Source organism: Zeus faber (assembly GCF_960531495.2).
Source record: "Zeus faber genome assembly, chromosome: 21".
NCBI classification, from domain to species: domain Eukaryota; kingdom Metazoa; phylum Chordata; class Actinopteri; order Zeiformes; family Zeidae; genus Zeus; species Zeus faber.
The window spans coordinates 19,324,417-19,351,688 of record NC_137208.1 but is presented as its reverse complement, the minus strand read 5'-3'; the positions used below and the strand labels follow the sequence as shown (position 1 = coordinate 19,351,688).

The 27,272-nt window shown below is 48.5% G+C and overlaps 1 protein-coding gene across 4 annotated transcripts in view; it reads left to right on the top strand.

The window, feature by feature from the left end:
• The window catches only part of celf2 (cugbp, Elav-like family member 2), a 159,325-nt gene that overhangs the window by 66,544 nt on the left and 65,509 nt on the right, over positions 1-27,272 (top strand). For all 4 annotated transcript variants that reach the window (XM_080022487.1, XM_080022486.1, XM_080022488.1 and 1 more), the window contains one exon: positions 25,383-25,579. In XM_080022487.1, the coding sequence (XP_079878613.1) occupies positions 25,402-25,579 (178 nt within the window). In that variant the 5' untranslated portion in view covers positions 25,383-25,401. The remainder of the gene's footprint in view (positions 1-25,382; positions 25,580-27,272) is intronic.

Sequence of the window (27,272 nt, the reverse complement as noted above, 5' to 3'; positions counted from 1 at the left end):
GTGTGCCTGCTAGCGTAGTAATAGTGACCCTGGAGAGAGAGTGTGACACGAGGGGGAGAGGGAGCCCCTGTAAGTGACCTGGAAAGCGGAGCCATTCATCAACTCACTCTCCTCGCAACGCCCATGTTCCCTCTCTCCCGCGCTCTCTCTCTCTCTCCCCCTCTCGCGCTCTCCCTTTCCTATCCCCTCCATGGGGCTATTATGGTAATCACTGCTCTTAAGACGGGCAGCCGGGACCACCTATGTATGCGTTGCTGGGTATAGACTGTGTTCCTCCCCAATTTTTACGCCAAAGCCTCTCGGGCCAACCCCCCCCCCAACTCCCCCCCAAGTTGTGGGGTTGCGTGTGCTTAACCTCACTCAGCTCTTGTGTGTGATTCTAATAGTGCCAGGAAGCAGAGAGAGAGAGGGAGCGAGAGAGAGAGAGAGAGAGAGCAAGGAGCAGGCACTGGAGGGAGAAGAGAGAAGAGTCAATACCCCCCGCCCCGCCCGCCCCGCCCCGCCCCCGCCACACACACGCACACATCACAATTTATTTTGGCCGAATACCTTGACATTGACAATTTTACCAAATCTTTGGGGGTTTGACCGTCGGTGCTTTCGTGAGAAATTCCAAAAATGTGCTGTACTGTGATGCCGCCTCTGAGACAATGTTGAAATATGTCACGATAACAAAATTCCCAGCCTCGTTTCACCGTATCCATGTGGGTGGAAATTATATGCGTCTCAAACCTCCATTTTTTTCATTTTCTTCAAAAAATGAAGTGACAGTGATATAATCCATTTTCTCCTTCATGGGGCATTGTTCTACATTTCCTCCACCTGTCAAAGCTGAGCAGGGCCCCCTAGGGGCCGCAAAGTGACCACAACATTTAAAAAGGGATGATTAATATGATGACGGCGTGCGTGCGTGCGTGCGTGCGTGCGTCCGTGCGTGCGTCCGTGCGTGCGTGCGTGCGTGCGTGCGTGCGTGCGTGCGTGCGTGCGTGCGTGCGTGCGTGCGTGCGTGCGTGCGTGCGTGCGTGCGTGTACTCTGGCATCTGATCACCAAGGTAATGAGTGGAGCCAGAGAGTGTGCAGACATCTAGCCTCTGCAATGGAAAGCAAAGTGGTGGGGGGGGGGGGGCACCTGAGCTGAATAGAGAGAGAGGGGGAGAGAGGGGGGGAGAGAGAGAGGGGCCTCTGTTGATTATGGATGGAGGAGTCAGCGCGGCCCTCTTTAGAGTCAGCGCAGGTGCGCGCTGGAAAGGGCCTTTTTCACTTAAGCCCGTCGGCGATGAGGATCTGAGATTTAAATGGGCTCCAATGCATGACTCGTGTCATTAGGTTTTTGGATGTTTCATGTTTTGCTCTCATGCATGTTTAATGAGTGCGTGCATGCGTATGTGCGCGTGTGCGTGTGCGTGTGTGTGTGTACTGAAAATTATTATTATTTTTTTTGTACCACCTCCCCCCCTTAAAAACAGCCCCAAACGCACCACATTTTAACCGCGTGCACTGCGATTGAGCTCGCCCCTGAGTTGTGGTCGATTTGAAACATCAAGTTGCCGCAGTAAACCCGGCCCAGGATCGCCTCGCGCGATTCGATTTGCCGTGGTTTGCCGGTGTTGGGAGACACCGAGCGGGAGCGGTTGTGAGTCCCCTCGGGTTCGGACGGGGGAGGCAGCCCCCCGACATTTAGACGGAACGGGGGAGCGAGGATGATGAAGAGAACGGGCGCACGCACACAGACACACACACACACACACACACACACACACACACTATCCCCCACGTTCCCACTTGATATTAGCAGGGAGAAAACGCTTTTAGCAGGCGTCTAGTCTTTACCACCGTCATTTGGAGGGAGGTCTCGTCGGGAGGGGAACCCGGTTTGGGGAAATAGAAGCGAAGGAACAAAGCTGAAGGAGAAGGGAAGGAAGGAAGGAAGGAAGGAAGGAAGGATGGATGGAGGATGAACCGGATGCCCAGTTATCGGGAATGCAGCTCTTTAAAAATCAGTCTCTTTTTGTGGAGATGTGTGTATTTGCGTAGGTCAGCTGTCTCACACACACACACACACACACACACACACACACACAAATCCAAACACACGCACACACACATACTTCAATCAATCCCTGCACCTAATTAGGCCTGTTGCTCACCTCACCCTGCATAATGATGGCTTGGCCACATAAAAAGCATCCTTTTAGCTGTGACACACCAACACACCCACACACACACACACACACACACACACACACACACACACACACACACACACACACACACACATCAAAGCCGTCTCCCAATAGTCGTGGAAGCGGGTCTTCACGATTGTTTTGTGCTCTGTTTGGTCTAGTCGTTAAAGTTGTCACATTCGCTTTGGATCAAAGCACCTTTTGGGAGCTGCACAAATTTGCGGCCTGAATATCCCGCGCTGACACCCCATTAATGGGACGTATCATGACGCAGTCCAACAAAAAAGGAGAAAAAAGAGAGAGGATTTGCGGGCGGAAACGGCACAAATCTGCCTGCGTTTCCTCATCTGTGTTTCCTGGTGTTAGCCTATCGTCAAGTTGGCTTTTCTGCCGGAGACCCTGTCTTGGCGGCTGCGGCTGGTAATTAGGAGCGCTGATTGCCGCCCGGGCCGCTTGAGACGGCTTCGGCAGGTTGTCAGCCGGTGGGAGGCGCGGTGGAGTGTGACTGACGGCGGCCGGCCCGGATTGGCGGGCCGGCTTTCGGGGGAAGCGCGCCCACTGACTGACGGACATTACTGCCTTCCTGCGGTTCTCCAAGGCGTGCTTCCACACACAACCCGAGGCACTTAAAGGCTCCACGTGTTTATGTGTGTGGTTACGTGTGTGTGTGTGTGTGTGTGTGTGTATGTGTGTGTACGTGTGTGTACGTGTGTGTATGTATGTGTGTGTGTGTGTGTGTGTGTGTGTGTGTGTGTGTGTGTGTGTGCGCAAAGCTATGATCCCTCTAAAAGGACGGGGGGGGGGGCGGTGGTGGTTACGCCTCAAAATATTCCCTCGCTCACCCACCACACACACAGATGGTTGGCTGGTCGTGTTCTCTCAATGGCACGCGAGTGTAACGTGTGTCGGCCAAACCGCTTTCAAATCGCTCCTCAGCCGTGCTCCGTGCGCTTGGAGCACAAATGAACGGAGACACGCGCACACACGCGCACACACACACACACACACACACACTCACACACTTCCACATTTGGATCATCCAGCATGGCTGCTCACGCTGCTCTCCAGTGTGAGAACTTCCAGCGTTGCAGAGGTTTTTGTTTTAATGAGTGGGACGCTGTAATCTCCCTGCATCGCTTGTAAACAACAATTACACAGACTTTGTGTGTGTGTGTGTGTGTGTGTGTGCGTGTGAGTGCGTGCGTGCGTGCGTGTGTGTGCGTGCGTGTTGAATGACGTTCAAAAAATCGGACAAATTTAGGCTTGAAGGAGAAAAACTAAAGTTGTGTGCGTGTGTGTGTGTGCGTGCGTGTGTGCGTGCGTGTTGAATGACGGTCAAAAAATCGGACAAATTTAGGCTCGAAGGAGAAAAACTCAAGTTGTGTGTGTGTGTGTGTGTGTGTGTGTGTGTGTGTGTGTGTGTGTGTGTGTGCGCACGCGCGCGCGTTAAAACCTCTTCCAACTCGTAGTGATCATTCATTAACCCTTTGACAACTTTCCCCGTGTTTTGAGTTGAGTTCGTGTGGATCCGCGTCAGGATCTCATGCCTGAACTGAAGACAACGTGTTGATTTTACACCCAGTGCAGTCGGGGAGCAGTCCCCACCATCAAGCAATGTTTACATGCGTACTGCGCAAACACATGTTCATACTATTCATTATTTTGATTTGCGATTGCAGTCGGGGTGTCACGATTCACCAAATCCACGACCCGATTAGATTTCTCATTTTAACATTTGTATTCTTATGCCATTGTTAGACTATGAGAGTCTTGATTTGTAGAGAAAAACACTTGTTTCTCAAAAAGTAGGTGTGAGTCCAGTCACATTAAATCCTTATAAATCTTCTTTCGTCTTTTTTTTTTTTTTGTTGTCGTGGAATGAATATGAACACGATAACGTTCCATTAGAGATCACATTTCTTTCATGTATGGACGGTCAAGATCCTTGTCGGACGATATCACCCATTGGAATACGGGGGGGGATTCGCGAACCCGCCTGTGATTGCGAAGGTTGGAAAATCGAACGCCCACTCCGATCGATTTTCGATTTCCGGGAACCGGAATCGTGACGCCCCCGGATTGCACGCCAAACAAAGAATCGCCCGTCGTGACTCGTATGGACACGCGCCTCTGCACGTCCTTCCACCTGCCCGGATACGCGGCGTGAATCTGCGGAGGTGATTGGTGCCGCGGCGGGCGTCGACACGGAATGCCGGGGGATCCGCCGGCTCCGAGGCTCCGTCCGCGGCTTGGGGTCGCGCTTTCGTCCGAGGCTGCGTTCGCGCCTTCCTCAATGTGGCCTCCAAACCGCGGCCCGCCTGCTCCTGACCCGCTCCGTCATGGGTTCCCCCTCGAAGCGAGCCGCTCGGTCCCCCGAGTGCATGGAGAAGGAGCTTCCGAGGAGAGCAGGTTTATTTTGGGGACTATGGATGACGGAAGGAGAGAAGGGGAGAGAGAGAGAGAGCGAGCGAGAGAGACAGCGGTGACATTGCAGTGAGCATCAGGTTTTTGCTACCATCACCAATGCATAGCTGTACATAACAGTAAGCCTGTGCTTAGCTTAGCGTAGTCATCAGCAGAGGATTAGCAAGGCCGTCACTGCGAGCCTCCCTTTCTGTGTATGTATGTGTGTGTGTGTGTGTGTGTCTGTGTGTGTGTGTGTGTGTGTGTGTGTGTTGGGTGCGCGTCTCTTTCTCTCTTCCTCTCCCTCTTTCTTTTTGCTAAGGTGGTATACTTTTAAACCTTCGGCAGAGAAAGAAAGGGGAGAACAAACAGCCTCCACACGTGTGTGTGTGTGTGTGTGTGTGTGCGCGTGTGCGTGCGTGTGTGCGTGTGTGCGTGCGCGCGCATGCAGGCACGTACTCAGAGTGTTAAGCGGCTGTTAAGTCAATGTGGCTTAGTGGAAAGCAGGCTAGGGTTAGCGCAATTAGCAAAGTTAATGCGGTTGAGCGTGTTGTCCCCGAGTAGTTAGCTCGGTACAGCGGCTCAGAGGGGCGCTGGCGCGCCCACACCCTCCGCCACGGCAACGGCCGATGAACAGACCGCACGGCGGCGAGCAGTGGCATGGCGTTGTGAGCAGTCTTACCACGCCGTCGTCGCTCCCGATGATTTGCCTCTGATCTGCGGTTTTGCTCGACAATCTCCAAAAACCTGTCAGTGAGTGGATAATCAGGCCAGAATCACGTATTCTGAACCCGACTGCAGGATGTCATGAGACACGCAACATTGCCAGCGTAAGACACAATTTAACAACATTGTGAGGACAACTTCATTTTATTATTAGTGCTTACGAGTGACAAAAATGGCCGCTGCCTCAAAAGCAACTTTCCGTTTTTTGCGGTAATTTCTTCCCGCCAATTCCAACTTTTCCCCCAGCATGGGGGCGTGGTCTATTAATCATGTGGCGTCTCTATGGGGACCGGCGCCGCGGGGGGCGTGTTTCCCTGCACGCCGCCGCCACCGGAGAACACGCTCGCATCACATCCATCCCAGAAGTCCGTGCGTGCACAGCACATCGTTTTGGAGAGACGAGAGGGGAAAGCAAAAAAAAAAAAAGAAAGAAGAGCAAGAACAATCGCGTCTCCCCCGGGGGCTCATTATAGAAAATGCAGCTCTATGGGCCAGAAGTGTAACACACATATGCGCACACACACACACACACACGCACGCACGCACGCACGCACGCACACACACACACACACACACACACACACACACACACACACACACACACACACACACACACACACACACACACACACGCACACGCACGCACACACACACACACACACACATACATACATATACACACATACACACACACATACACACACACACACACACACACACACACACACACACACACAGAAGTAAACACATCTTTTCAGAGGCGTAATTGACGACTGTCGGGTTTATTGTACACAAGAACATAACAGAGCTTTACTTATTTTCTCCCTAACACACACACACACACACACACACATTCTTGTACCGGTATCAAAGAGCAAATTCGAGACCAGTCCTCACAAGTGGAGTAAAACACACACACACACACGTTCGCACACACATTGTTTTACTGGTGTCGTAGTGAGGTCTGAGTAAATACACCTGTTAAGTGTGGACACATGTCCCTGGTGCACTTAAAAAAAAATTACATTTGCAGAGCGGGGGGCTGCATGGAACAGGAGGGGGTGAGGAGGTTATCTGTTGGATGTTTATCCAGCGTGTCCTGGGGGGAGGGAGGGCGGGGGGCACCCATAACAGTGATCTAATCTGCACCCTGCGCACACACACACACACACACACACACACACACACACACACCGTAAATAGTGTACATGCGGTTTTGGGTCCGCAGGGTGATGTTTACAGGGGCGTCAACCGCTGTGAAACCGGTGAGGCTTTTATTGGTGTTACCACTTTGGGGCTGAGTGAAAAAAGACAAGAGGGGTCGAAGGAAACACACACACACACACACACACACACACACACCCACCCACACACACATATAGATATACACACACACACACACACACACACACATTCTTGTACTGGAATCAAATAGTAAACTCGAGACCGCTCCTCACAAGTGGAGTAAAACAAACACGCACGCACCATGCACGCACGCACACACACACACACCTCTTATGTGTGTTTGTTTTTCGCGTTTTTTGGGGGTAGGGTATAATTTGTGTTTGTGTAATTTGTGTATAAAACTGTGTTTATCCCCCCGTTTTCTATCCGAACAAGAAAAAACAATGCAGTTCTCTTTTCTTGTTCGGCGAATGGGAATGTCAATGAATAACACGTCCTTGCCATACTCCTCATAGAATATGTCACTTTTGTAACCTTGGTAGCAGCGCAGGGCAGAGCTTTGCTCACAATGGGGGGCAAAATAATTGCGCTGGCGAGGACAAGCGGAGCCGGCGCAACCAACGGGAGCGTCTACGCCGGAAATGCTGGCTCACCGCCCTCCCCCCTGCTCCTCCCTCCTCCTCACCCCACCTGCTCCTCCCTCCGTCCCTCCTTCCTTCAAATCTGGTTGCTCTCTCTCTCTCTCTCTCTCTCCACTCTCCCTCTTTCTTTCTTCCGGTCCTGAATGCAGACCTTCCTCTTATTTCACCCCGCATGTGACAATCTCCGTTTCACCCTGGCTTCGAGAGCGGGGCATGAGCGGGTTGGAGACTTCTCACACAGGCTCATGCATAAAGCCGCCTTTGCCCGGTGTCCCAAAAATGGAGCTGGACCCGCTCTGACCCGCTCCAATCCCCCCTCGGTTCCAGAGCCTCGCAGTGCGCTACCGGTCCAGTCAGACGATGACTTCTGGCCGAGTGCACTGGCAGCATGGTGTCGGGCAATCGAGAGCCGTTGCCGTTGCCGTTTCCATCGCCATATCGCGTGCGCACGGAAACACTCTCTTTCCCCATCCTTCCGTCACCTCTGCGTCTCTGCTTTTCGTCGCCCACTTCTTTTTTCCCCCTCATCCCCTGTTCTTTCTTACTCTCGCTCGCTCACTTTCACGACTCGTCTTTCGCGCTCCTCTCTCTCTCTCTCTCTCTCTCTCTCGTTCTCTCTTTCTCTTCTTCTCTGAGGAATGCTGTTGTTCAGCGGCAGCTACGTCCCCCGAGGTTTAATTCCAGCACCACTTTGACACCTCTCTCTCTCTCGTTCTCTCTCTCTCTCTCTCTCTCTTTCTCTCTCGTTCTCTCTATCCATCTCTGTTTTTGTAACTCTCTCGTACTATCTTTCTCTCTCTCTCCCTCTGTCTCTCTCTCTCTTTCTCTCGACCACCAGCAAATCATTGCTTTGTTTCTCACCTCAGCCCCAGTTTAATTTCAACGTGAGAGCACACACACACACACACACACACACACACACACACACACACACACACACACACACACACACACACACACACACACACACACACACACACAGACTCGCTCACTCAATCACTCTTTCACCAACATATAAAGCTCCCTAACCTCAACCACTCACTCTGTGACACATCTACACACATATATACTGTTCACACACACACACACACACACACACACACACACACACACACACACACACACACACACACACACACACACACACACAGACACATATACACACACACACACACAAACACACACACACACACTTCTACTGATGCTTACAGATTACGTAAGGGTATTTTTTTCGTCTTGCGCTCTGCGTCACTCCATCAGCTCCATCGCTCCACCCTGGGTGACGTAGAGTTTACCAATGGAACGGTTAGGTTCAGGTTATTGACGAATCACCGGACAGCAGTTTCTCAGATCGAGTCTCGAGATGCCCGGGTTGCGCCTGCGGTGATGGGGCTGCTGTGCCCCTGGCGTTTGTGGGTGTGTCGGCTTAAAATCGACACTTCAAACCTCTCTCCTTTTCTATATTTAATAAACATTATATTTCTATTAAAATGTTGTAGTTTGTCTGAAAATAATGATGTAATAAATCTTGCCATCCGTCCCTTAAAATAAAAAAATTGCCCTTGTTAAAGAAATATAAATTGACGTGTTCCTTATTTTATCGATAGCTTAAGTGACATTTTTCATTTAAAATAATAGAAACAATGCAGTGGTCCGAACATTCATTTTCCAAGGAACAAACACCGCCATTGAGGGCGCATCTTATTGGCTGTCGCCCGGCGCTCGGCGCTGCTCGTTTGCATATAGTTGAAACCTGCTCAACTTTCCTTGTCGCCGCGAAGCTGTCAGCTGGTCGCCGGCGTCGCTCCGCCCCCTGCAGCTGGGTGAAGCCGAGCTCCGTTTGAAATGCATTGAAGCCTGTCGTCTTGCAGCCCCCCGTCGCCGGCGGTGTGACCGTACCATGAGTCACTGAGTAATCAGTTTAGCCATTTTTCTTTAAAGCTTGGTGAACGTATTTGAGGGCTGGGTGAATATAATAAGCAACTTAAAAATGTTTTTTGGGGGGGGTTCACATCGGGTGTTGAAATTGATTGTAATCTCTACACATTACTTGAATTAATTGTTATGAGTCAGTTGAAATCAGTTTAAATTAATAATCATGAAATAGAAAAGTAAATAATGTGGCAAAATACAATAATGCTGGGAATTTCCAATGAACAATACACATCTCTATCAACGTCTCACCTTCTGACAAAAGTAGGAAGTTTGGCGACAACATTTTTGCAATTGTGCGAGTCGGAAATTATTAAAAATGAATACATAAAAAAAAAAAGAAAATCTGATCGTACAGTAGAATATCAGAAACAGAAACCGCATAATACGGCAAATACACCAAATAGCTGTTTCTGCAAAAAGAAAGTACAAACAAATCTCACGGATTACCACTTTAATATCGCAATATGACACTGCCCCAAGGAAGAGGTCGTCATTTGGAAGACGATAAACGCTGGCATGGAATTATCGGCCACATTCCCACTTTCTCTCACCGTTCCGGGCCGACGGATGTCAGCGCGCCGCTCCTCCGCCTCCATCCGCTCCCTGCTCCTCCTCATCCAATCCATGCCTATTACTTCTATTACTTTTAACAAACCAGAATGGATCGGGAATATCGATTCCCTCGTCAGGGCGCGCTCCCTTTGTTTACACACACACACACACACACACACACACACACATACAGTACACACACACACACACACACACACACACACACACACACACACACACACGAAAATAAACAGAATGAGGGGAATGAGATGTTCATGCCGATGCAGGCACAGACATTTTTCTACACCCACAACAAAACACATGCAGACAGCGGACCCTCCAACCAACCACCCCCACCCACCCGCCTCGGATAATGGAGTAACTCCGTCTGCGCGGCTCCTCCACCCGCTCCCAGGTCATTAGCTCCCCGGCGATGGCGCATGTGTTACCTTAATTGCGCTGACATCATCGCCCCCCCCACACCCCACCCACCCCGTCGCTCCCTTTCGGTTCCTTTTTGCTCCCCCCCGAGCACACAGAGGCGCACACAGGTGCACATATGGACATAAAAAAATCACACACCCATCCGTCACTCCATCTCTCCACCCCTGCATCCTTCCATCCCTCCGTCTCTCCACCCCTGCATCCTTCCCTCCCTCCGTCTCTCAACAGATGCGGCGGGGCCCTGCCAATATTGTATTTACATTAGGCGTGTGTAATTTGATTCACCCCGCCAAAAGTGAAGCATGCACTCTCCGCACAGGTGTCAACCTTGACTCCTCCACCCAGCATGGCTATTTACAGGCCATTAATTAGGGCAGGATTCTGCTAATTAACACACAGGCACGATCCCACCATCACGCACGCGCTCTTCTTCCTCGCTTCACGTTTGACTCCCGTTCACTGCGCCCTGTTTGATCTGCCCGACTAAAATAAATGACTTTGGAAGGCAGACAAAACATCCTGAAGTGTGTTTTGGTGAAGCCCGAGGATAATTTGAAGTCCTGGGACTTGGGGGGCGGGGTGTACTCCTATTTATTCACACAGTGCTGCTGCAGCAGCTTCACACATTCACCTCCTTTACGGAGAAGTTCCCACATGGAGAAAGAATCCCAAAAAAATGTTAAGTCCCGTCAGAGCCTGGAGCGTGGAGTCTGTTCCCACATTAGATGACTGTTAGGGATACAATGTGTTGCGCGCCGGTGGCGGCTCACCGGCCGCCCACAGCTCCGCTGTCAGCAAGTCAGCTCCGTCCTCACCCGAGGCTATAGTGTTTAACAAATTAAATCATTTAAAAATAAAATTAAATAATACGTTTATTAAATCAGTGTGATTCTCCTCAACCATATGTTATACACTACACTAAAGGCTACAAAACTCACAACAACAAAAGTGGCGACACATTCACCTGTACATAGACACATAGAAATTCCTGCTCTAGAGCAGTGTTTCTCAAATGGGTGTACTCGTACCCCTAGGGGTACTGCAGGGGGTACTCCCAAAATTTAAAAAAAGACATACAGTACATAATTTATGTTCTCTTTCTTTTTTTTTCCTCCCAACGCCAGAGAAGGGGGGCACTCAGCTGAAAAACGATCCTGGAGGGGCTTCACTAAAAAAAAGTTTGAGAACCACTGCTCTTGGGCTTGTGTGACCTGCTTTTATGCCTTTTGAATGCAAAGGTTCTTCACGGGTGCCAAACAAGAGCCAAGTGGTAGAAAACTGTAAAGAAAGAGCAATTACCTGCCTTTGTTGTCTGCAGAATTGGTTTTAAATGGTGACAGGTTTCTTTGTCTCAACCTGGTTAAGGCTCAGCGGGCTCCTCCGGGGCCCGTTTCGCAGGGACAATGTTGACGATGCCCCGTCGCAGCTAACGGCTAAGGCTTTTTTGGGGTTTTCGGTTGTTCGCCCGACTCCACAGTTCCATAATGGATTTGACTTCACAGGGTGGGGGTGGGGGGCTCTGTCTAGAAGAGAGACAGAAAGAGCAAATGGAAATATCAAGGTTTGTACGGATCTTACACTTGGTTCCAGACTGTTATCGCTTTCTTCTCGATTTTTGTCTACTTCGCAAATTGTCGATGTTTTTTGGTTTTCTTTTTTGGCAATTACACCTTTCTGGAGAACGGCAAACACCGGGATCTTTAGGAATTACCCAGAGCGGTTAATAGAGACAAAAATAAAAGTTCAAGATAACATTGCGGGGGTGGAGAGGAGGGAAGGAGATGCAGATAAGCCAACTTCCAACCTCCTCAGCATTCCGCCCCGCGTCCTTAACCCAACTGAAGTCTGCCGTGGTGCCTGCAGCCGAGAGAGAGAGAGAGAGTGAGAGAGAGTGAGAGAGAGAGAGAGAGAGAGAGAGAGAGAGAGAGAGAGAGAGAGAGAGAGAGAGAGAGAGAGAGAGAGAGGAGAGAGAGAGAGAGAGAGAGAGAGAGAGAGAGAGAGGAAGAGAGAGAGAGAGAGAGAGAGAGAGAGAGAGAGAAATATATATACACAGACAGAGAGAAGGGAGGGAGTCAGAAAGAGAACGAAGGCAAGAGGGGGAAGGAGAAATCCAGACTTAAGAGGGAAGACAGACATGAACGGATGGAGAGCGAGGAGAGGAAAATCCAGACGTGGGTTGCAGGGGGGTCGCTGGTGAGAGGAGGCGGGGAGGTAAAGCTGCTAGAAGATGGAAGGGGAGAGAGAGAGAGAGATGGTTCATTAAACATTTAGATTGACGGAGAGAGGAGAGCGGACGGGCTCTCCATTTCTCTCCCCTCAACGCCCGGCAGATAGGAGATTGAATGTAGGGTTGACTGTGCACGGAAATACGCTTTCTGTGTACGTGTGTGTGTGTGTGTGTGTGCGTGTGTGCGTCTGTCTTTTGGGCGGTTAATACTTTACCCCCCGTCCCACAGGTATAGAAAACGGCTGGAAAATGTAACGACATAACCACTTTTATACAGCAACCCAATGCCCTCCGAACACAATGTCCATTCACAACACACATCCCAGAGGTGGTGGAATTACCTATCACTCGGAACATCCCCGCCATTTCCATATGAACCGGGGTACGTTTAGCCGCCAACCCCATTGAACCCCGCCCGGCCCGTCCTTACGCACCCCCCCCCCCCCGCGCGCCCCGCCCCTTCCAGGAGAGCCGAAGAGTTCCGTCGTCCATTATTAGCCGAGCACGACAGATCAATGGGCGCCCGGGGGGACCGCGCCACTGGCCCGTTAGTGTGTCCCCACTCCCCGCACCCGCCCCCACGGGCATTCATCTTCACCCAGCCGTGGCTGAAGCGCTCGCTCGCACAAAGCTACTCCCTCGGCTTTGACAGCCACGCGTACGTATACCTATTAGCGCGCTGCCTGTCAAACTCACCCCCTCCTCCGCGCCTCGGCTGGCCCCGTCCGGGTATTCAAACGCCTCTTTCCGCACGGGCCTGAACCCTTCTCTATCTTCGTTTCCCTCTCGTTCGCCGTCCCCCTCTCTCTCTCTCTCTGCCTGTTATGTCTGTCTCTCTCCCGGCATATGGCTCTCCTTTTTGGAGGGGATGTTCGGCAGACTGCTCCAATCGGGGCTGCTCGCTGACACTCCTGACCTAGGGATAGTATAATGAGCGCGAGAGAGAGAGAGAGAGAGAGAGAGCGAGACGTGGAGGAGATGAAGAAGAGAGAAGTGGCGTCTCTTTAGATGGCTGTCAAAATTCGGTCTCCCTCCTGTATTGACGCAGTTGTCTAAATTGATGCTGTTCAACGCCGACACTTCAAGGAGTCGCCTGGTGCGAGCCGGCATGCGTCTGAGTACGAGTATGTGTGTGTGTGTGTGTGTGTGTGTGTGTGTGTGTGTGTGTGTGCGTGTGTGTGTTTGTGTGTGTGTGTGTGTGCGTGTGTGTGTGTGCGTGCGTGTGCCGTGCACGTGCGCTTGAGACGAAACATACTAGCATATTGAGCCATCTGTTCCCGTTCTAATTGGTATGCGTGACAATGTTTTTTTCCAGCCCATAAAACCTAATGAAAACGAACAGCCCTCCGCCCTAATATCCCTTAATGGTATCACCCTCTATTACTGCCCCGCCCAGCACCCCCACCTCCAACAGCACCTTACCTCCCATCTCCCAGCATCTCCCCCTCCATCTTTGTGGAAAGTTAAAGGCACGATTATGGAACGATAGGAATTAATGGTGGCTCTTTTAAAAAGCCGTCTTCCTGCTGATTACAGAGATGGGGAAGGGCGCAGGGGCGTCGCCTTAGGGATCGTTAAAGACCCCCACCCCCCCACCCCAATACAGAGACAGCTGGCTTAGAGTGCCGAGTCTTCATTTTTTTATATATTTCTTTTAATGGAATTAAAAAGCTTGTGGAGAAACATGTGGCGAAAATGTGCGAGTGATTTCCTCCCCCCACGCCGATGGCACGCGTAAGGAATTGGACGAGGCGCAGGAAAGTGAGACTCGAGGAAGGACAGGCTGTCAGGGGGCGGGAGGGGTGGATTAGCGGAGAAGCGGTGGCTTATGTGAAACAAAGTGGGTCAAGAGAAAGCAGGGGCGGGGGGCAGGAAAGAAGTCGGAGCAGGAGAGCGGGAATGAGTCATGGGAAGGTCTGAATAAGCATGAAGGAATGGAGCGTGAAGAGAGAAGGGGTCAAAGGGGAGAGATGAAAAGAGACGGACAGAGGAGGAGTGGTGAAGACGGTGGGTTTCGATTGCAGCAGCGTGGGGCTGTCATGTGACGGGCCACATGGCAAAATGTTGTCGAGATTGCGTTGTTGAGGGAACTGAGGAACAGGTAGATAGTTACTGATTGTAACAAGTTACTTTTGCCTAGCAGTTACAGGTTACTTTCCACAATAGTTACATATTACTTTTTTCTAATCAATACATGTTCCTTTCCCCTACTAGTTACATGTTATTTTTGCCAAGTAGTTACATGTTATTTTCACCAATTGTTACACTTAACTTTCGTCAAGTAGTTATAAGTTACATTCGCCTTGTTGTTACATGTTGCTCTTGCCAATAGTTGCACGTTACTTTCGCCTAGTAGTTATGTGATTTTCGCCTAGAAGTTACATGTTACATTCTACAATAGTTTCAACCCATTACCTGAGATATTGTCCTTTGAACCCTGACCAGAGGTCACAAGTTCAAATGTTTTTTTTGTCATATGAATGAGAACAGGTCTTAATGCTTTATTTTAACCTACGTGCTGCAAAGCTTTTTAATTTCAATTTTTATTTTTTTTATTTTGTTTTTTTACTTTTATTTTTAAAATTGCAAAGTTCAATCTCTTTTTTATGAGAGCACTCAAACTAAGTCTATGTAATTATAGTTTCAAGTTTATAGTCAAATACTTAGCTTTACATAATTTATAAAATAAGGGAATTGTAGTGATTAAATATAACAGTATTTAACAACAGAATTTAAAAAGTATTTAAACAGTTTTTAACGACAACATTTTAAAAATCAAAAATGGAAAGGAGTAGTGTAGTATAAGTAATATGAAAGTATTTGTGACCCACCACAGACTTTAGGTACATTTGGTGGCTTCTGACTTTTTATTTCACATAATTTGAAAGTGGAGATTCAGAGCTTCAAAACAAGGTGTCACTTGTGCAAATCAAGCAAATATTTTTAAAGCTATGACTTGTTAATGACAAGGGTGTGGCAAACTGTTTCTGAAATAATCAAGGATAACTCAAAGTTTTCCCCCACACTTGGCTTTGTTCAGCCAGCTCCCAGGATGCAAATAGTTTGGAGGACCAACAAAGCCACATGGCTACTTGTCACATGGCCACTTGGCACCCTGCTGAATGGGGAGTTGACACCCTGCTGAATGGGGCAATCTCTGCATTGTTCTTGTGTTTTGAGGGAATGTTGAGCAGCGTCATTGACACACAACATCTTTTGTTTTTAAAAGGGCTTTTATTTAACAGTTAGATATACATGTTTTATAAAAGTGGAATTATTTAAGAGTCTAAATTGTGGACATCACAACAAAATGTAGAGTCTATCAATAATATAAGTCTCTGTATATCAGCCTTGGTGTGTATAAATGTGCGTATGCCACATATGGTCAAAGTTGTTGGAGTTATTATGTGGGCTAACCCAAACCCCACCCCAGCTACAATCTGAGAGCCTGTTTGGGGTCTCTTTTCATTTTCTTTTGACCCCTGGCTGCATTTGCAGGTAAATCTGAGAATCTTGTCCATTGCTACTTGTTCATAATCTGCACCACCAACCTCAACGGTCTTCATCACGTCATCAACTTCTTCCGTTGTAACAGTTTTATCGTCGGTCTCCGCCGGTGGTTCTGGAAAATGTTTGTCACATTCAGGTTGAAGTCCACTGTTTGAAACGTTCTCCAAGTCCGAGATAATGCCGGTATCAGATTCAGCATCACTGTCGAAGAACTGAATATCATCGCTGAAAATGAAATCCAGTACGCGCTGCTAACACTGACTTGGATCTATTGCACTGGTCAGATTGAGGTCCATGATATGATTTAGAGCTTCCGCCACCCACTTCTAGTAATCCATAACAAAACGGAGATTAAAGTTTTCACAGACAAGTGAAACCGAAGGGTCCTCCTCTTGTTTACGCAAGTGACGTCAGCATTACTTCTTCGTTGGTATCAGCCCCGTTCACAATTATGTCTCTGTGTGTATGTAAAACTAGTACGATTTAAAGGAAGGAATCATCTTCACATGGGCAGTCGCTTGAAAGCTTAAATCGATTGGCGTTGTTCAGAGCTATTCAGTGTCTCAGTAAGTGAACTGTGTTTCCTCATGTAATCTGACGGGAATATTTAACTCTGCGGTTTAACATTTTTTTGCTATTTATAAATCATACTCTGCTTTAAAAATACATTGAGAGATAAAAAAAAAGACAAAGGAAAAATCCTTCTAGAAAGGTTTTTTCAACTTATTTGGCTGCTCTTGGCAATTTTAGAAATACACAAGATAGCTGATTTTGCTGCGGTGGGTCACATTTACCTTAAAGAAAGACAAAATAAAATGGAGACAGTAATGACAGTGAGTCAACTTGATAGAGGACATCTTTAATAGGCGTGGGCCACAACAATGCAGTGTCATACTGAATGGCAAGATAGACACAGTGTTTTAAGACAAATACTGCAATGTACTACGTAGAGGTAAGACAAAACAGGTGTGCAATGCAATACTTGATACATTAAAGTGACTAGTGGTAGATGATGTAAACATCAGTTTTCCTTCTTTATAATGTGGCCAAGTGTGGGGATTTATAGGTTCCAGTCTTTGGCCTTTTGGTTTCAAAATGAGGGTTTTCGAATGATCTAATTTTTATTTTAGTTGAAATAATTGTGAAACATCACAACAAATTTCTGTATTTGAGCCTCTCTGTCGGAGAAACAGTTCCCCATCACCCCCATTTAATAGATTAATTAAATATTTAATAGATCCATTTTCCAAATTCAATAGATTTTCCAAACTCCCAAACGCAACAATGGCACAATAAAATGTTAAAAATCAATCAAAAAAAGTCAATTGAATAAAATCAACACCAGGAATATAATATTAATTTGTACAAATGTTAAAGAGACTAAACAGTGTATGGATCCTTCTGAACACTCAAGATTGTTTTGCTGTTTAAACTCCACGGTTTACTTCACGAAATTACGTCATCGAGGGGGATATCATTTACTGGCAAGATCTGAGCACGGACCCGACATGGACCCTGCATGGGTCAGCCACACCCCAATCACGGATCTGCCTGGGCCCTGTCATGTTCCAGCTGCCCTCTCCAAGTGGCTCCTACTGTATATGTTACTTTCGCCTAGTAGTTACATGTTAATTTCGCCTAGTAGTTACATGTTACTTTCGCCTAGTAGTTACATATTACTTTCGCCTAGTATTTACATGTTAGTATCGCCTTGTAATCACATGGAACATTCGTCTAGTAGTTACATGTTACCTTTGCTTTTTCCCAGTAGTTACATGTTACTTTCCCGACCTCAGACCCGGTACAAGTGTGTGTGCGTGGCCGCAGACCCGCGCAGTTTCTGTTGATGCCCTCGAACCGTAGCAAAGCGATCCACAAGGACGATTAGATGCGGGGCCCGTACTCATGTGTCTTGGTTAAAAAAAATAAAAAAAAATAAAAAAAGAAGAAAAATAAAGCCTCCCTCACTTCCCGCCGACATAGCTCTTACAGTACCACCACACATACACACACCTCTCACGCCACCTCTCACACCGGCCAATAAATACTGGAGCTTTCCTCCGGCTATCCGTCTAGACCATGTTCAACTTCACCTTCTCACCTCTGGGCTCTTGGCAACTACCACCCTCATCCCTCTCTCTTTTTTTTCTCCTTGCAGGGCAGAGGAGGGGGGATGGGGCGGGGGGGCTGTATAGTAATGGCAGTTTATTAAAGTGCCAGGGGAGGTTTCCGCCTGTCCCCGGCACGGGAACACGGCGGCCTCTGAGAACAGCACTGTTCCAATTTCTCTCTCTCTCACACACACACACACACACACACACACACACACGCACACGGGCGGGGGTAGGGTATAATTTGTGTTTGTGTAATTTGTGTATAAAACTGTGTTTATCCCCCCATTTTCTATCTGAACAAGAAAAAAAATGCAGTTCTCTTTTCTTGTTCGGCGAATGGGAATGTCAATGAATAACACGTCCTTGCCATACTCCTCATAGAATATGTCACTTTTGTAACCTTGGTAGCAGCGCAGGGCAGAGCTTTGCTCACAATGGGGGGCAAAATAATTGCGCTGGCGAGGACAAGCGGAGCCGGCGCAACCAACGGGAGCGTCTACGCCGGAAATGCTGGCTCACCGCCCTCCCCCCTGCTCCTCCCTCCTCCTCACCCCACCTGCTCCTCCCTCCGTCCCTCCTTCCTTCAAATCTGGTTGCTCTCTCTCTCTCTCTCTCTCTCCACTCTCCCTCTTTCTTTCTTCCGGTCCTGAATGCAGACCTTCCTCTTATTTCACCCCGCATGTGACAATCTCCGTTTCACCCTGGCTTCAAGAGCGGGGCATGAGCGGGTTGGAGACTTCTCACACAGGCTCATGCATAAAGCCGCCTTTGCCCGGTGTCCCAAAAATGGAGCTGGACCCGCTCTGACCCGCTCCAATCCCCCCTCGGTTCCAGAGCCTCGCAGTGCGCTACCGGTCCAGCGGGCCCCGTGGTCAGTCAGACGATGACTTCTGGCCGAGTGCACTGGCAGCATGGTGTCGGGCAATCAAGAGCCGTTGCCGTTGCCGTTTCCATCGCCATATCGCGTGCGCACAGAAACACTCGCATGAGGCGGGCTACCAAAACAAGCTGTTTTCCATTAAGCCCAGACAGAGAGAGAGAGAGAGAGAGAGAGAGAGAGAGAGTGAGAAAGGGAGACGAGGCGAGCAGAACAGGATGTGAAACAGGTTGAAGAAAGAATTGCCGCTGATGGCCATGAGATAAAAGCATTGGAATCAGAGAGAAAATGAGAGCGAGGGAACGACGGTCATAGAAATACCACAAATGCAACATAGTTGAGGGTGTGTGTGTGTGTGTGTGTGTGTGTGTGTGCGTGTGTGTATGAGAGACAAAGAGAGAGAGAGAGAGAGAGAGAAAGAGAGAGCGCCCCCTGTCCCGGTTAAACGGCCTGTCAACATACCTGACCACCCACCCACCAACCCCACCCCTTCCATCACCCCCACTGACACCCCTGTTCCCATAGCAACAAGCATTTGGGGAGAGAGAGAGAGAGAGAGAGAGCGAGAGAGAGAGAGAGAGAGAGAGAGAGAGAGTGACCGGGACGGTTTTTGGTGGCGGTGGGGGGTGTGTGTGTGGGGCAGGGGTGCTAAAGATTAGTGTGGCACTTTACTGCCGGTGGGATTTGACCAATGGGCTGGTGAGGCTTTAAGATGCTCTTAATTCCTCTTTCACGAGTCTCTAACCTTTTTTCTTGGCTGCCGGCATACGCACACACACACACACACACACACACACACACACACACACACACACACACACACACACACACACACACACACACACACACACACACACACACGTCGAAATGTAACATTTTAGGAATCATGGGGCGAATAGAGGGCCGTATTAAAAAATAAATCAATGAACATGCGGTGCAAACTCCGACCAAAAAAAAAAAACCTCCATTTGCCTCCACCCAAAACTCTTCGTCCAAACTCCCTGTCTCTTGTGATACCTGTGAAGAGGCGAGATCAAGACAGGGATCAAGACACCTCCAAAAGGTGTTCAATCCTTACATACAGTGCAGTATACTGTACGGCATATATACTGTATTGTATACGTATATATACAGTACTGTGTATATACTGTATATATATGTGTATATATATATATATATACAGTATATATACAGTATATATATATATATATATACAGTATATATATATGCATTATATATATATAGCGTCAGACCCAAAGGTCTCGCTCCCTGAAAGAGGTTAGCAGAGATCTGGCTACGGGTGCTGCACTTGTCTCTCTCTCTCTCTCTCTCTCTCTCTCTTTCGCTCCCTCTCTCGCTCTCTCCCTCTCTCCTTTTCCTTGTTTTCGTCACCCAGCACAGCTCTTCAGGCCCTTCCAGTTTTTTTTCCTCTGTATATATGTATGTGGCCTCTCCGCCCTCGCGCGTGGGCGGCCATGATAAGTAATACGGGGGAGCAAGTTTTCCTTTGCTACTTTGGTATTTTGCCCATAAATATGCCCACCTACGTAGCGATAATGCAGCATAGATTTTCACAGTGATGCGCTCGCTTTGGCGCAGACCTTATTACTGACCAAAAGATGCGCGGCGGGCGTGAATCACCCTTTGTCGAGGGCAACGCAATCGGTTTAGCTTAAAAATAAACTGTTCGGCCGCGCCGGCGGATCTTTTATGACGCTCCAGGAACAACAAGTAAAACTTTCTTTCACACACGGCCTGGTACACACGGGCGGACAGTTTGGAGATGAAACGAGGCCCAATTTGTCGATAGGGTGCGTTTTGTCTGGCGTGTTGGCGTTCCCCGCTCTCCAGCGTGGAGGTGGGAGCGGGCGCGGCGGCCGGATGCGCTGCCGCGCGTCGTTCTCCTCTCATTAGCGCCCGCCGGCGCTTCGCTAGCTCGTTAGCGCGGAGCTAGCCGAGCGCCGGGGCACCGGTGCAGCTTCATTAGCCGCCGTGACATTTATCTGATCATTTCCTCGCGTCGCAGGCGCCGCGCCGTCGCCATGGCGACCGTGGCGAGTGCGCCCGCCGCGAGAGGCCCGCGCAATTATACAGCCGCTGAAAAACAACGCTCGCAGACACGCGCGCATGTACACGCGGGCAAGCGCGCGCACACACACACACACACACACACACACACACACACACACACACATACACACACTTTCAGTTATTCCATAGTTGGGGCTGCTTTAACCCAATGCCCACAGATGCTCGTTCCATCAAAGCCTCCGTTCACACCACATATTTGCACATATACGGAGTAGGCGATAATGAACATATACACATACTATATATATATATACAGTATATGTATATATGTATATATATAAATATCTGTGTATTCCAAATCATGTTTCCCAGCGGTACGCTGCAGATGGGCGGAAAATTGTTTACTTTTAAAGTTCAAGTGACTAATAGTCTTCATCACGCTCCCCCGTTTTGCTCAAACTGGGCCCCTGGGAGCCAGCTTCACACCCACACCTCGCAAGAAAACGCAACGAGACAAAGCACAATGTTTTCGAGCATGAAACTAAAACGAACTAAAACGAAATTTCTACGCTTAGAAATAATACCCAGCACGTATGTTTTTCCAGACGGTCCTAATTCAGTGGTAAACCTTTCAGGATCAACCTTTCCATTCATTTTATGTTTTTATGATGATTGGTTTGGGGTCCTTCTCACATATAATTATGAATAAGTGACTTTTCTTGAATAATAAGTTTGATGTCTCCGGGTAGCACATTTTAATATGAGGATAAGTAAAATGGTCTGTCCCCCCCCCCCCCCCCCCCCCCCCCCCCCCCCCCCCCCACCCCCCGTAGGAAAACTATTAATTTATTTTCCAGATTCTGGTGACTATCTCTTATCCATTTTGTTGAATCTTAATGTCAGAATTGTGTGTGTGTGTGTGTGTGTGTGTGTGTGTGTGTGTGTGTGTGTGTGGATGCATTTAGTGTCTGAATGTCCTATTAAAGCTGCTTTAACGCATTCATAAGTCATTTTTAAATATATATGCTCGTGTGACTCCAAATTTTAATGCTGGTTTAGGTTCACTTAATGCCAACTGTTTTTAAAGATTTTCTTCCCAGAGGACGCTATAAACCACCCATACATGAATTTGTGTGTGCTTGCGTGCGTGTCTGTGTGCGTGTGTGTGTGTGTCGGTGTCGGTGTGAGTGTGTGTGTGTGTGTGTGTGTGTGTGTGTGTGTGTGTGTGTGTGTGTGTGTGTCGGTGTCGGTGTGTGTGCGGGTGTCTGTGCGACAAGATTAGTTTCCCCCCATGTTCCCACACTCTCCAAGCACACACGTTAGACGGAATGTGTGTGTACAAGAGAGGTGTGCGTGCGTGTGTGTCAGAGCAGAAACAGAAGGGAGAAACAATAGGGGGATCAACTGTGCTGTGTGTGTGTGTGTGTGTGTGTGTGTGTGTGTGTGTGTGTGTGTGTGTGTGTGTGTGTGTGTGTGTGTGTGTGTGTGTGTGTGTGTGTGTGAGTGTGCACGCTTGCATCCGAGAGAGATCACACTGAGCTCTATGCTGTGCTTACTTCTGAGCACCGTCTCATCGACATCCGGTTCCTCTCTCTCTCTCTCTCTCCCTCCATCACTCCCTCATGTCACATTCCTCTCCACCTGCCTGTTGAACTTGAAGCCTCCTGCTGTGTACAACGCAGACGGAGCCAATAACCAGCGGTTTAATACAGTCTGGGGAACTTCTTCCCGTTTGCCGCACTTTCTTCATCGCAGGAGACAGATGGAATCTTGATGTCTTTTTGTTTGTCGTGTGGGGGTATTTCATTTGTTTTAATACATTTTCATTTTTCATACCAACGGAAAGCAAAGACAAAGCTGCGGTGGAAGTGGTTTGAACGTGGACCAGGTCTCTCTCAGTGTGCGTGTGTGTGTGTGTGTGCGTGTGTGTGTGTGTGTGTGTGTGTGTGCGTGCGTGTGCGTGTGTGTGCGTGTAACAGACGTTGCTTCGGGTCGCCACCTGCTCTTGCACCCTCCTTTAGACACAAGAGAGGCAGCAAAAAGGGACGACAGAAGAAACACGAGACAAACAAAAGGAATTTGCAACACCCGCCCGGCGCTGGTAACAAAACATAACCAAAACAGCGGGTCGTCAACGTCGTCACTCCACATGGAGGCAACCGCATGGCGTGAATTCTCTCCGCCGCGCACAGCGCCAAGCGCTCGCCAAACTAAGCTTCTGTCTTTGCCAGCGTGGGAGGAGCGGCACGGGGCATCGGAAAGTACAGGGCTTTCAGTGTCCTGCCTGAGAGGTGGTGGAGGGTAGAGGTTGGGGGGGGGGGGTGTTCAGAGAGTAAATGCGGCTGGTGTGACACTGCTGATACAGCCACAGCCTGAAAAGCACACAATCTACACCCGAAAATGCGGCGACAGACGCATTCTATTCCTCCGAAGGCCTCGTACCACCGGCAAACAATGAGCAATTGTCTCCGCGACTGTTGTTCTCCTCCCATTCTCTCTCTCTCTCTCTCTCTCTCTCGCTCTCTCTCTCTCTCTTTTACATTCATATGCTGCGATGGGCGTGCTTGTAGGACCCAAGTACTGGGTAGGCCGGTTAGGCCGGCCAACTCCTCAACGTGTCACGCGTCCGTACAATCGTCTTTGCAAAGCGCCAACGGGCCGTCCAAGCGGTTGATAGGAGGAGGAGGAGGAGGAGGACGAGGAGCAGGAGGAGGAACGTGTCCAACATCTTCGCCGGGGGCCGTTATCGTGTATTTGGCTGGTCGACTCCCCTCTCTCTCCGGCCGGGTGGCTGGCTCGCCGTCCGACATGTCCTTCAAGTCCCTTAAAGAGCTGGGCACCTCGGCCGAGCTCCTTGGCTCCTTCTGCAAAAGATGGATGGGGGGCGCTCGGAGGTCCGTTTTTGCCTTTTCTCCTCATCCATCCCTTCCCTTTTTCACTCTCCCTTTCCCTCCTCTCTCCCTCTCCCTCTGTCTCTCTCTCTCTCTCTCTCGCTCTCGCTCTCTGTCGCGCGCTGAGCTTTATAGGCTGGTATTAGTGTTGTCAGCTAACCAAGCCAGGGATTTGGCTTTGCTTTGTTTTTGCCACTTAAGATAATGCTCTTCCGCTCTCCTGCCGAGAATAACAAAAGGGAGCAGGGGCAATAAAACAGCACAGCCATCGACTTTAGTTTCATTAAGTTGGTATTCACCCATCTTAAATGGACCACAGGCTTGGCGATGATGTGTGCGTGTGTGTGTGTGTGTGTGTGTGTGTGTGTGCGTGTGTTTGTGGTCGGGTGTGTGTGTGTGTTTCTGTGTGTGTGTGTGTGTGTGTGTGTGTGTGCGTGCCTGCGTTAATGCCTCGGCAATCCGAGCACCCTAAACATAGTCACGCTCAGCAGCCTTTTGCACCGGGTTACACTCTCATCTCCGGCGGGCTGGTGGCGCGCCGGGTGTTAAAAAGCGGCTCAGATCCTTTTGTATCCCGACCCAGAAAAAGACGCCGCGGCTTCACGTTAACATTCAGAACACGAGGACAAGCGTACTTTTGCCTTGGCGCGATAAGTGCGGTTGTATTAAGTCGAGAGTGCCAAAAATACCCGACGCGCTGTTTTTGTTCGCCATTTTAGATGTTTACGCCGGCGATAAACGGTCTGAACAACGGCCGCGCCGTTCCTCAGCCGCGTACGTCGCTTTATTGAGCGTTGAATGTTGAGTGTATTTTGAATTTCAAACGGCTGTCGCTCGAGACGACGGCGTTTTCAGCCGAACGGCGTTGGCTTTTCACAAGGGGCGGGAATCAACAGGGACACAATACTACCGTAATACTTTAGGTACCATGATATAGTGGGACATATTAGTAATTTCTTCCTCATCTGACTGCAGTAAAAACTTTAAAAAGCATCTTTTTTTTTTTTTATTTTGTCTCCGTTTTGTCGCTGATGTCATGACATGAATTGAGCGTGGTCAGTACACAGACGTTATATCCCATAGGTGTTATGTTTACATCCAACAAGACGAGCTCGACAGCGTTTTTCCCTTTTTCCACCTATTTACACCTATTTTCACCAGCCACGTTGTGAATATTGAAATAAAGCCAACCTTTTTTTTTTTTTTTATCCATTGGACATGTTCATTGATAAGTCAACAAACTGTGTCAATGAATAAAGGAACACTGCGGCCAGAAAAAATGCCCCTCATCGGGGAAAAAGGGCGTGGCCAAGAACGCTGGTCCTTGTACGTAGGGAAATGATAACAACTGTCGCGTACGCATTACGTAGACCAACATCGCGTTATTTGTTGTCGTCACTGTAGTTTGCTTTCAGGACTTCCTGGTGTCCATTCTAGCATTTAGTCGATTTTATTTTTCTCCTACCAAAAACTGTAATTCGTATTTGCAATTTATATAATAAAATATCGATACTTGGTGTTCGTGTATTGATACAATATTGTCTTGCGAAATATCGTGATACTATGCTGTACCGACTTTTCACATCAATGGGGACATAAATATTTCATCAAATAATGGTTTGTCAAGATGTCATGGCTAACCTGGTCCTCCGTCCCCCTGCAGCAACGGCACAGCCGGTAAGATGAACGGGGCGCTGGAGCACTCGGACCAGCCCGACCCGGACGCCATCAAGATGTTCGTGGGCCAGATCCCGCGCTCCTGGTCGGAGAAGGAGCTGAAGGAGCTGTTTGAGCCATACGGGGCCGTCTACCAGATCAACATCCTCCGAGACCGCAGCCAGAACCCTCCACAGAGCAAAGGTACCCGTCGGCTGCCAGGCGGCCGCCGAGCGCAGCAGAAGAATGAAATATCTGCTTGTCAAATTTGTATGAAGAACCTCATGGTTCCCTATTGATAGTACCTGAACTCTGTAAGCTCTCTTTTGGTCAACAAAGTTAATGAACACGGGCTGTAGTTTGAAAAATGGCAATGTTGTGAGAACGTACGCCCACCTATTGATGTTTTGTCCAGGACTCAAAATAAGAATTGGGAACGTGTGTTATCTGTCCCGTTTCTGGCAGAGGCTAAATAAACACTCGGCTCGATTTAGGGATAATGTATATAGTTCATGCTATATATATATATATATATATATATAGCATGAACTATATACATTATCCCATAAATCAAATCGTGACACCCCTAATATATATATATATATATATATATATATATATATATATATATATTAGGGGTGTCACGATTTGATTTGTCTTTGGATTTTAAGGTCACAATTCGATTTGATTTTTGATTAAAACATTTAATTGTTTTATTATTTTTATTTTTATGCCATTGTTAGACTATTAGAGTCTTGATTTTTACAGTAAAACACTTGTTTCTCAATAACTAACTTTGAGTCCAGTCACATTAAATCATTACCAATAATGTCAATTTTTTTTGTCGTGGAATAAATATGAACAAAAGATTTCATACAGTTTCATAGATAAGAGAAGTGCTTGGGAGCCGTAAGAGCCGGTGAACTTTTCACTACTGCCAGTGTGCGTCTCCACGTCAGGGTCCACTCTGTACATTCTTCTATTTCTACTCATCCTATCACAGCATCCTGTTCCGTTTAACGTTATTATTTTATCTTTGATTACAATCCAAATCATATCCATAACGTTATTTACTCTGATGGAGCGTGAACCGGTGCTCAGCGACACTCGTCACAAACTGCCGGTCTCTGTTCTGCCCTCTTAAGTGTATTGTTAAATCATATTTTATTGAACTAGACAACACTTTTTCTTCCAAGTATTAGAACGCACAAGCTTGCAAGCTCCAGCACAAAGTTATTTTATACATTCGACACAAGCCTAAGCTGGACCCGCTTCACCACCACCTGCTCCACTTCATCCGTCTCCACTTTTTCTTTCTTCTCACTGCTCTTTCTCTCTCTCTGACTCACTGGCTTCTCTCCCCGTCGATGACAAATGAAGGATATCGCTCACAACCACTTCTGACGTGGAGGGAGGCGGGGGACCCAAAAAAAACGAGCTACCCGCTAGGTGTTGTTTTCCATCTTCTTCTTTAATCGCCTTTTTTTTTTTTCTTTCCTGTTGCCGCTGACAATTTCCTATAGACATCTTGAAGTCCCCCTCCACCCCTTCCTCCCCCGTCCCCCCTCCCCACTCCACTGCAGAATGGAGTGTTTCCAGAGGAAATGGACCATTTGATTGCTCTCATACTAGTCTCGTTATTTTTGGGGCTTTGGAGAGCTGCTGCCGCTGCCGCCGCTGCTGCTGCTGGCTGTTGTTGTTGTGGTTGTTGTTGTTGGGTCCCCCCCCTCTTCCATTGTTAAGTAAATGCTCACTCCATTCTCCTCCACCCTAAACAGGAGAAATCCTTGAGGGAGGGAGGGAAGGAGGGAGGGAGGGAAAGCTGCAGTGGCCGCAACATCCCCGGCTCTAGGGTTGCACCGGAGCCAATTGTGATTTAGCCGGTGTCAGCGAAACT